Raw genomic sequence first — 11,610 nt, 5'->3', positions numbered from 1 at the left:
TTCCTATTCCTCAACTACTGCTTAAATAGATTTTGTTCCTTCTTTAATTAGCAACGCCCGCTTGGGCACTTGGTCAGCCGGATTCGCTTAAGAGTTGGCTCGGCTTGAGGCCTCCGATTCGAATCTTGGCTTGGACATTATTTTTGTCGAAACTTCTTTCGTTTAGTAAAAATACCAAACGACCTCCAAAAATTACATAAAAATACTCTAAAAATTTCTAAAAATCTCTAGAATATTTCTAAAGCATTTCTAAATATTTTTACGTACTATTTGGACTCGTAATGAGGAATTTTGGGTCGTTACAAGTGGGGACTCCAACCGAGCCTGCAAGTCGTACGCCTGACGATTGGAAATACATGCTGTGGGATGCAGTCAAGAGAAGGCGAGCGGGCCGGCGATCAGCTTTGTTCCTGGTGACCTCGAGGGAGTCGAAGTGCCGCACAATGACGCCCTCATCATCCGAGCGGTAATAGCGAACTATACTATTCACCGCATCTTTATTGACACAGGGAGTCCGGTCAACATAATCTTCAAGAAGGTGTTCGACCAACTCCAAATCGACAGGGCAGAGCTACTACCGATGACCACGCCCTTGTTCGGATTCACGGGGAACGAGGTTCAGCCAGTCGGTCAGATTAAGTTGGTCATTTTGCTCGGGGAAGAGCCACTCAAAAGGATGCGGGCTGCTAACTTCATCGTTGTGGACACTCCCTCTGCGTACAACGTCATTTTGGGCTGACCGGCCCTTAACGAGTTTCGGGCAGTCGTCTCAACTTTCCACCAGAAGATCAAATTCTCCGTAAAAGACCGAGTGGGAGAAGTTAAAGGCGATCAGTTGGCAGCGCGGCGTTGCTATGTGGAGATGGTGCGAGCATAGGCGAGATTCGCTCGGAAGGCCCCTCGTATCGAGGTAAATACTATAACCGAGAAGCCGCCTACTTTTGTTTATGAAGAAAAGGAGGAGGTACAGATTCATCCGGCTCGACCGGAGGCCACTACGTTCATTGCCTCCGACCTGGAGGCAAGCCAGGAGGAGGAGGTGATCAGATGTCTCCAACAAAACCACGATGTCTTCGCGTGGTCGACACACGAGCTACCAAGAATCTCGCTGATCGTCGCGCAGCACGAGCTACATGTCCGGCCGGACGCTCGGCCCGTCAAGCAGAGGAAGCAGGATTATAGTGCCGAGCAGAACGTCATAATACGTGCGGAAGTCGAGAAGCTTCTGGAGGCCGGCCACATACGCGAGGTTCAGTTCCCAAGCTAGCTCGCAAATGTGGTGCTAGTCTCAAAGCCCGGTAACAAGTGGAGAGTTTGCATCGACTTCCGCGACCTGAATAGGGCGTGTCTGAAGGATTTCTACCCACTGCCCCGGATTAACCAAATGGTGGATTCGACCGCCGGGTGCCAACTGATATGCATGCTGGATGCATATTAGGGTTATCACCAGGTGCCACTCGCCCGGGAGGATCAAGAGAAGGTTAGTTTCATCACAGCGAACGACACTTATTGCTACAGAGTCATGCCATTCGGACTGAAGAACGTAGAGGCTACGTACCAGCGACTCATGAACAGAGTGTTCCGGAAGTAGATCGGACGAAATCTAGAGGTATATGTTGATGATATACTCATTAAATCATTCTGAGTGGCCGACCTCTTTGCAGATATAGAGGAAACTTTCCAGACACTACGAGCATACGGGATCAAGTTGAACCCGTAGAAATACCTGTTTGGAGCAAAAAGTGGTCATTTCCTAGGCTACATAGTCACCGAGCGAGGCATTGAGGCCAACCCTAGCAAGGTCAAAGCGCTACAAGATATGCCTCCACCTAGAAACTTGAAGGAAGTCCAGCGCCTTACGGGTCGCATAACAGCGCTATCCCGGTTCATCTCTCGGACGGCCGATCGAAGCATGTCGTTCTTCAAGATCCTGCGTCAGGCAGCCAAATTCCAATGGGACGAGGAGTGTGATCGAGCGTTCGAAGAATTGAAGACCTACGTAAACTCATTACCTGTATTAGCTAAGCCATTTGTCAGCGAGCCTCTCCTCATTTATTTGTCTTCAACCGAGCACACGGTCGGCTCAGCGCTGGTCCGGCAGAACGGCGAAGAACAGCCGGTGTATTTCCTTAGTCACATTCTAAAAGATGCTGAGTCCCGCTACACTGGTCTTGAGAAGCTTGCCTTCGCACTTGTTCTAGCCGCTCGAAGGCTCTGACCCTATTTCCTGGGACATACTATCATCGTCATGACGAATAGCCCCTTAAGTCGAGTTCTCCTGAACCCTGAGGCGTCCGGGCGGCTGATCAAATGGACCACAGAGCTTAGCAAGTTTGACATACAGTATCAGCCCCGTACGGTAATCAAGGCACAGTTGTTTGTAGACTTCATCACTGAGGTACAAAATCCTGAGCCCGAAGCCACTTGGAAGGTGTATGTAGATGGATCGTCCACTCAACAGGGAAGTGGAGTAGGCGTACTGCTAGTCTCCCCCCATGGAGAACGGATGCACCTATCCGTACGGCTAGACTGCAAAGCGACCAACAATGAAGCGGAGTATGAGGCGCTTATAGCAGGTCTACAGGCTGCTCGGCATGTGGGAGCTAGCAATGTGATAATTCATTCAGACTCACAGTTGACCGCTCAGCAACTTTCGGGAGCATTTGAGATAAGCAACGTTAGGCTAAAGCTTTATGCGGAAGCCTTCGCCAAACTTAGGATCGGTTTCCGAGAGGTGGTGGAACAGAAGATCCCCCGTGCGGCCAATCAGGCTGCAGATGAACTGGCTAAGCTGGCCAGTTCGATATCACCAATCGTCATTGAGCAGCCAGTCGAGCAAGTGTCTCTGGTCGCCTACATCGATCGGATGGAGGGACTCACATTCCCAAATGACTGGCGAACGACTATAACCAAGTTTTTGAAGTCCTGAGCAACGCCGTTCGATCGGGTGGAGGCACATCTGCTCAGAAGAAGAGCTGGTCGGTTCGTCCTCATTGGCGACCAGCTCTATAAAAAGGTGTTCTCCAGGCCTCTGCTTAAATGCGTCGGCCCGGAGGATGTGGACTATATTTTGCAAGAAGTACACCAAGGCTCATGTGGAGGGCATCCGGGCGGTCGTTCGTTGGCAAGGAAGATTCTTTTGGTCGGCTATTTTTGGCCGACTTTACAAAAGGACGCCGCCCGGACAGTCGCCACATGCTTATCCTGCCAACGATACCACAGTTTCTTGCATCGTCCCGCGGAAGAATTAAAAACTTCCACGGTGTCTTGCCTGTTCGATCAATGGGGCATGGACATCGTGGGACCATTTCCAATGGAGACCGGACAGCGAAAGTTCTTACTGGTAGTCGTGGACTATTTTTTCAAGTGGGTTGAAGTCAAGCCACTAGCTAAAATAACCGAGGAAATGATCAAGAAATTTATATGGCAGCATATCATTTATCGGTTCGGCATCCCGCGGCAGCTCATCTCCGATAATGGGAGGCAGTTCTCGGGTCAGCAGCTCAAGGAATGGTGCGAGGGGTACGGCATTCAGCAAGCCTTCACCTCTGTAGCCTATCCCCAAAGTAACGGGCAACCCGAAGTCACCAATCGGGAGATCTTATGAGTTCTCCGGGCTCGGCTCGACCATGAAGGTGGCAGTTGGGTGGACGAGCTGCCCGGGGTATTATGGGCACTCCGAACGACGCCCAAGGAGGGAACAGGAGCAACCCCCTTTCACATGGTGTACGGTGGGGAAGCCATCGTCCCGGTAAAAGTCGGGGTAGAATCCGACCGGATCAAAGTCTACGACGAGAACAATGCTGAGCGGAGGCATTTGGAGCTAGACTTGGTGGACGAGACGCGAGCTAAAGCCGTCGTTCGGTTAATGGCGTATCGGCAGAGGATGAAGCAAAATTACAGCAGACGGGTAATTCCCAGATCTTTTCAAGTCAGCGATCTTGTCTGGAAGAAGGTCAAGCCTGTCGGCGGCGTGACCAAGCTTGGAGCTCCTTGGGCCGGGCCGTTCAAGATTGTCGAAAAGCTCCATTCGGGCGCCTATTACCTCGAGGATGAAGATAGACGGAATCTAGAGCGACCGTGGAGCGCAAATCACCTCCAGTCGTACTGAGCTGGGTGAAAGGTGTGCCATTGTAACTCATAATGTTCAATCCTGTTGTATCTTTTGACCGCAGGAGTAAAATCAAAGGAACAATTTATGCCGAACGAAGATCGTCGAGCGGCGACGTTAAATCCCAGAGTCGGACCGGCGACTATAAAAACCCCGGCTTGAAGACCGTCGAGCGGCGATGTTAATGTTAGGATCTTCGGATAGCGGCTAGAGAGGGGGGGTGTGAATAGTCGACCCCAAATTCTTGTTTCTTCCTACAATTTGCGTTAGCGCAGCGGAAATAAAAAGTAGAAATGAAAATGAAGATGATCAAACCTCAAACACGACGATATAACGAGGTTCGGAGATGATACTCCTACTCCTCGGCTTGTCCGTAAGGTGGACGAATCATATCAATCCGTCGGTGGATGAGACCCCGGAAAACCGGCTAATAAGAACTCCTTCTGGGTGGAGAAACCTCACCACAATTCCTTTTGAAATAGCAATAATGGAGTACAAAGAATAGAGCAAGAAACAATGGACAATATGAATGTAAAGACACCCTAACAGGTTTGCTTGCCTTCTCGTTGTCGACTGGAGTCCGTTGATGAAGCAGCAACTTCACAATAGCAGTTAGAAAACCAGCCGATGGAAGCTCACACGAAGCTTCAGAAAATGAAGAGCTCAGCAAAGCTCTGGTCGCAGTCTTGAGGAGGAAGAAGTTGTATCCACCTTCACTGTAGAGGCTTATAAACTGCACCTGCGAAGAAGAAACAGAAGACACAGAAATCTAGCCGTTGTGACTCAACGGCTAGACCTGGACCGATCAGGCTTCACCCTGATCGGTCCACAAGACATCTGATCGGTCTGTGGACCGATCAGGCCCTAGGCTGATCGGTCCCCAGACCGATCTCCAATTCTCACAGAGAGTTGGTTCCACAAGCCTGATCGGTCTGTGGACCGATCAGACTATAGGTGGATCGGTCCACAGACCGATCCCCTCCTATCGTCCATCGCTTCCTGATCGGTCTACAGACCGATCAGATAACCCACAGTAAGCTTCTGTTTGGTTACTGATCGATCACCAGACCGATCAGATAAACCAAAGTATCACTGGATCGGTCAACAGACCGATCTAATGCCTATGTAGGTTTTAGAGCTTCCCAGCCCTAAACCCTAAAGCCTTCCCCGTCTAGAGAATGAGCTACCGAGCCCTCTCTGACCTAGTCCGGAGAACGAGCTACCGAGCTCTCTCCGACTTCCTCATCCGGTCCAGAGAACGAGCTACCGAGCCCTCTCTGACCTAGTCCGGAGAACGAGCTACCGAGCCCTCTCCAACTCTGTCTGGTCCAAAGAACGAGCTATCGAGCCCTCTCGGACCTAGTCTGGAGAACGAGCTACTGAGCCCTCTCCGACTTCGTCCGATCCAGAGAACGAGCTACCGAGCCCTCTCTGACCTAGTCCGGAGAACGAGCTACCGAGCCCTCTCCGACTCCATCCAGTCCAGAGAACGAGCTACCGAGCCCTCTCCGACTTGCACGTCCGGTCCAGAGAATGAGCTACCGAGCCCTCTCTGACCTAGTCCGGAGAACGAGCTACCGAGCCCTCTCCGACTTCGTCCGGTCCAGAGAACGAGCTACCGAGCCCTCTCCGACCTCCCATGCCAAACTTCCATACTTGGACTTTTCCCCGTGCCAAGCTTCCTGCTTGGACTTTTCCCGTGCCAAGTCTCCATACTTGGACTTTTCCCGAATCAGGTCAACTCAAGTCGGGTCAACCAGGTCAACCTTGACCAAAGGTTGCACCCACAATCCCCCAAGTTCCTATTCTTGTCAAACATCAAAATACAACTTCTCTATTCTTGTCAAACATCAAAATATACCTCGAGTCAGGTCAACTCGAGTCGGGTCACCCAGGTCAACCTTGACCTAAGGTTGCACCAACAGTTAAATCCCAGAGTCGGACCGGCGATTATAAAAACCCCGGCTTGAAGACCGTCGAGCGGCGACGTTAAATCCCAGAGTCAGACCAAAGACTATAAAAACCCCGGCTTGAAGACCGTCGAGCGGCGACGTTAAATCCCAGAGTCGGACCGGCGACTATAAAAACCTCGGCTTGAAGACCGTCGAGCGGCGACGTTAAATCCCATAGTCGGACCGACGACTATAAAAACCCCAGCTTGAAAACCGTCGAGCGGCGACGTTAAATCCCCGAGTCGGACCGGCGACTATAAACCCCCCGGTCCGAAGACTACTGAATACCACTCGGGAAGAATGCGTGCGAAGAAGTAACATTAGCAGAGACGGAATTTTATATTGACACATCGTATAAAAATAACACAGTCAAGTAGGTTGAAAGTCATATTAAAGCGGATAATTTTAACTCGCCGAACGACGAGCATACAGATGCAGCTTCAAAACGTAAAAATAAAAACAAGTTAAAAACACTCCTCACTCTAGGACCTCAAAGATGGGCTCGGGGATGGTTTCTAGCAATCCGACAAAGTCTTTGGGAGGGATACAGGTCGTCTCCGGGAGTTGGCCCTTAGCCTTCAGATAGACAGTTGTCGCCGGGATGGCTTCCTCAAAGGCCAAGACTAGCCGATCGCTAACTTCTCGCCAAATTCATCCGAGCGAAAATAATTCTGCTTCATCACCGCGAAGCGGCTCGATTCACTGTCTTGATATTCCTTTAGTGCAGCTCAGGAAGCGTCAAGAGCGTCTTGGAGATCCTTCTTATCTCCTTGAACTTTAGCTTCAGCAGTCAATCGACCTTCTCGCTCAGCGGATAGCAGGTCGGCCAATTTTTTGACGCGCTGCTCCAGCGCTCGGGCCTGCATATTCTTTGCTTCTAAATCGACGACGACCCTATTCTTTCTGTTGGTGGCCAGCTTGATCTCCTGGTCGTGGGACTTAACCTGGGCTTCGAGCCCAGCTACCCTGGTTTCCAAGCCAGAGGACTTGTGCCGCTCGGCCGCAAGCAACTTCTCTGCTTTGGTCAGCTCGGACCGAAGCGTGGCGTACGAAGGCCCCTGAGTCGGCGCCCCTCCAGAAATTTGGAGCTTCTTCAACTCTTCCTCCAGCGCGGCCAGGCGGTTGCTGACCGCGATGTTCTCTACCCAATTATGCGCTCAGATGATATAATATCAAGAACCAAGGTAAATAGTCATGTAGTGTGTTAAAAAGCATACCCCGGTAGCTTACTGCAAATGACTTTCTCCGAGCTGACCAGGAGTCATCAGGGCAACGCGGGCCCTCGCGTCCTCCCATATCTTGGCGAGCGGTCCGTGGATAGAAATCTGATGCTCCGGAGCAACTGGCCGATCAGCCGCTAGAAAAAATTCTTCTGTTGGGAGATGGAGGATGACCTTAACCACTCGACGGCCGCTCGGATCCGATTGGGCTGAAGTTGCGCGACCAAACAACTCGCCGAGCGGGGCGGAGATTATACCAGAGCGCCTAAGCCGAAGATGAGCTCGTGGCTGGGAACTGACGGGTTGCGCTCCAAGGGAAGCCACAGGCGATCTAGCTGGGAGCGAGTGTAGTCCGAAGATATGGCCTCGACTGAAGCGGGGGCCGGGGTGATTGCGGCAGAGGGGGCGCCGGCCTGCTCTGTCACCGGTTCCACAAATGTAGCTGATTAGGTGTGGAGATCCGTCCGACTCCATTTGCGTATTATCAATGGTGAGTCTTTGGTCGAGTGCCCCGCTTCTTCCGACACTGGTTGTCCAGCAGACGAGATAGCATCACCGACCGGTGCAGTTGCAGGGACCCGAACGGCCGACTCTCCAACCGCAGGTGGAGCTTCTTCGCTTTCACCCTCGTGTGAGCCGACCGGTTCGATGCCCAGATTGACCATCTCCTTAGCGGCCGCCGCCTCCACCTCGGTAGCTTTCAACCTCATCCGATCAGTAGCCTTGGCACGCCACATGATATCGGCTGCATAAAAGAAGAATAAATCAGTTAGATCAAAAGGAAGGGGGATGAGGAAAACGCTTACCCATGCTACTCGGAAGCTTTATTTGGATCGGGCTCAATTCGAATATGTACAACACCCCCTCACAGAGCAGCTTGTGAATGTTGAATCTCTGCCTGGCAGGCAGATTGGATGCATGGAGGTAATCTGGCTAGCTCTTATATTTACCAAGGTCCGGCGGGCTTGGCACAGTGGTCTACCATTTAGTGCAGAAAGATGGCCACTTGGGAAAGCAAAGGTAGAAGTAGTTTTCTTTCCAATGTTTGTTCGAGATCGGCATCTTGTCGAAGAAAATAAGACCGATCCGCGATTGGAAGAGAAAAGTGTCCCACTCGGACTGTTTGGGATAGTAAAAATAGTGGAAAGTCTTGGGGACTAAGGGAATGCCGTGTAGCCTAAAGAGGACAACTACCCCGCACAACAACCAAAAGGAGTTAGGGACGAGTTGGCCAAGCAGGAGGCAGAAGTAGTTGCACACCTCAAGGATGAACGGGTGAATAGGAAAGCATAGACCGACCACAAACTGGTCTTGAAAAAAGCAAACAGTGCCAGTCGGAGGGTCGTGTGGGCGATCGGAGGGTGTGGCTAGTATTAGTTCGTGGTCAGATGGTAGTTCGAAGGTTCAGGTGAGGCTTAGCGCATCCCTCTCATCGAACCGGCTCTCTGTGGTGGTAAGGGGCGAGGTCGGACTGGCGAGAGGAACTGGACATTGGTGACAAGGGCTGAAGCAAGAGATGGCAAAGGTTAAGGAGAAGAATGGCCGGAACAATGTCTAAGGGGGGCACGAATACGGCGAAAGTGCAAAGAAAAACGCAAAAGAACCGGAAGGAGAGGGGCGAGGGAGCCTTACAGAAGATATAACCGAAGGAGGAAGCGAGGGATCACCGGAGCGCCGAGAAACGAGTTCGCCGGAGCACTGAACGAGAGTAAGCGAAAGCCCTCAGATGTGCACACACGATAACGCGAAGCGACTGGGGAAGAGGAGATGCCCTTATAAATGTTGGGCTCGATCGACCGGAGCCGTCTGATCCAGGTCACGAGATCCGAGGAGTGAATTCGAACGTCGAATTCGAAAACCCAAAGGTCACATCAGCCCTGACAGCTCGAGCGAGCGGTGACGGCTGCGCGACCACGTGGTGCCTGCTCACAGGTCGCATTTAATGAGCATCATTATGTGGGCATGGTCGCGTGCTCAGCCTTAATGGCGTGGATTTGCACAAATCCCAAGGAGTTTCTAGGGATACTAGTATTGACCACCGCCGGAGCGGCGTGACAATCACCGGCAAACAAAATTGGCCAAGTGCTAACCGGTGACGTGTCGATTGACATCACCCATTCGCGTAGTCCCCGATCAAATAGACAATAACATCGACAGCCGAGTGTTAGAGACGCCACCAAGCCAACGGTCCAGTCAGTCGGACTTGCCGCCTCCTTCGACTAGACTTGAAGGGAAGACATGTGATCCGGTGGTAAGGATCGGGGGCCCACAGAGGAAGGGGTCAATGACACGGGAGAGTCAAAGGTCCGGCCGAGCAAGAAGGGAGTCTCCTGGCCAACTGGCCCGAGTAGACCCCGGGCTGGTACGAAGACAGCTCGACCTCAGGTTAAGCTTCTGACGTTCACAAGCTCCTTTATAAAGAAACCGCTATGCCGAGTAGCTACGCTGCTCGGCCGAACTACAGAATAACTAATCGATGCCCCATCCTAGTATGTGACCGAGCGGCAGTCTCACTTGGTCCGAGGTGCGTGTATACCCGAGCACCCGGGAAGCCAAACGAGCAGCCCGACCGACCCAATTAGAGACAAGGGGCTTAGAAGAGGACAAAAGAGGTAGCTAGTGATATCATTCTCGAGACGTCTGCTGTCGACAAGCAGCATGGTCGACAGTCGGGCCGTACCAAGGATCGTACGAAGGAAGTTTCCGCTGCCATGACAGAGATATGTTCGGACAATTACGGTATGGTGTCAGACATGCTTTTCTGACACAGTCATTCCAAGGTATGCTTTGAGGAACATACATGCCTTGGGAAGCGTGCACACGCCTCTCCGGGGTCCTATATAAAGACCCCCGGACTTCGACGGATGTATGATTTTCTTCTCGTCTATTGTAGCCACAGTCTCTATTTTGTTGCTTCTTGCCTTCGCCTGACTTGAGCGTCGGAGGGTCGTCGTCGGGAACCTCTTCCCGGCCCGACTTTGTTGCAGGTTCATCGGAGGATTATGTCACTGTGAAGAGCATATAAGAGCAACAGAGAACATCATGTCCTCAGTTTCCATTGACTCAATGTGTGGACAAGATCATCAATCTTTCCCAAGGAACATGCATTGTGACTAGGAATCATAAAACTCCTCGTTGTATAAAATTTAAATACTGATCTAATCCACCGACATAGATTTCTGCTCACTCACTAGCTCCACCTGAAACACAATTTGTTTCTGAGAAAAATACAAAGCGTGTCATATTGTTTCTGTTGCATGAAGTAAATGGAATCCAATCATGGTGCAGTTGCATCCTCAATCACTGGCCCCGTCCTGCACATGCTAGCAGATGGCATCTTGCTCCTCCCTGCCCACACCGTCCCCAGAGCTGCCTCGTCCTCTGCCACCCTCCCCATGCTCTCCCTTCTCTTCCTTCTCCTCCACCTAACCATCATGATTCCCACCACCACCGCCACAACAACCACAACGACCCCACCGCCGAACCACACTGCCCACACCATCCACCACCTCCGCCCCCCATTCGGCCGTGGCCCAGCCGCCGCCACCAACGCGAAGTGCCCCGTCTGCCTCGCCACGCATGCGTTCCCCGACACCGCATCGGCCAGCTCGTCCGCCGCGCCGAGCCTCATGCATTTAATCGCCGCCGTGGAACTTACCCCCGCCGGCAACGAGACTCTCGGGAAGGCGACCATGATCGGCTCGCCGAGAGTCCTCAGCTCAACCTCCTCTCCGGGATGCAACGACGCGTCGTAGGCTTTCAACCCGACGACCGGCGACGCGAGGGCGTACCCACGGACGCCGTCGAAGAAGGACGACGACCGGTTACCGAGGTCCTGGTACACGAATGCGAGTCTTCTCACAAACGGCGCCGTCGTCGTCCGCGGCGGGACGCTGACGGACCCGAGGCGAGCGCCGGCGGTCCATAAGATGCCGCTCCGAATGCGTTCGACGGAGGCGGAGGCGCCGGAGAGGTCGGAAGGCAAAGGCACCGAGTAGGCGACGCCGGTTCGGCGGCGGGCCAACACGCCGAAGGCTCTGTCGCGGACGGTGGCGCTCAGGATAGCAATGTCGAGCGCAGCGGTGTTAAAGGGGAAGAAGGAAAGGAAGAGGGAGAAAAGCAGCAGCCAATAAGGTGCTTCCATGAGAGATTTGTCGTCGAATGAGGATGGCAGAATTGGATGAAACAAGGAAAGGACCATGCCATGAATCATCATGCCATCTGTATATCATTAGCTGCCTTTTGCTGTATTTTACCAACTTTATCTGTCAAATGAGTTAGAAGACGAAAATGAGATGGAAGACAGATAGGGGAGAAGAGGAAGATT

General features: G+C 52.2%; 1 protein-coding gene across 1 annotated transcript; it reads right to left on the bottom strand.

Annotated features, from left to right (window-relative positions):
* Positions 1–10,395: 10,395 nt before the first annotated feature.
* LOC121968235 lies at positions 10,396–11,594 on the bottom strand. Its single transcript, XM_042518695.1, has one exon. It carries the CDS (start codon positions 11,497–11,499, stop codon positions 10,561–10,563), a length of 939 nt encoding a protein of 312 aa, XP_042374629.1. The 5' UTR covers positions 11,500–11,594; the 3' UTR covers positions 10,396–10,560.
* Positions 11,595–11,610: the final 16 nt, after the last annotated feature.

The sequence above is a fragment of the Zingiber officinale genome, chromosome 3B (assembly GCF_018446385.1).
Source record: "Zingiber officinale cultivar Zhangliang chromosome 3B, Zo_v1.1, whole genome shotgun sequence".
Lineage (NCBI taxonomy): Eukaryota > Viridiplantae > Streptophyta > Magnoliopsida > Zingiberales > Zingiberaceae > Zingiber > Zingiber officinale.
This window is presented reverse-complemented; position numbering and strand designations above follow the sequence as displayed.

What these genes read in the sequence shown, in the direction of transcription:
- LOC121968235 (XM_042518695.1), bottom strand. Translation starts at nt 11,499, where the DNA reads ATGATGATTCATGGCATGGTCCTTTCCTTGTTTCATCCAATTCTGCCA.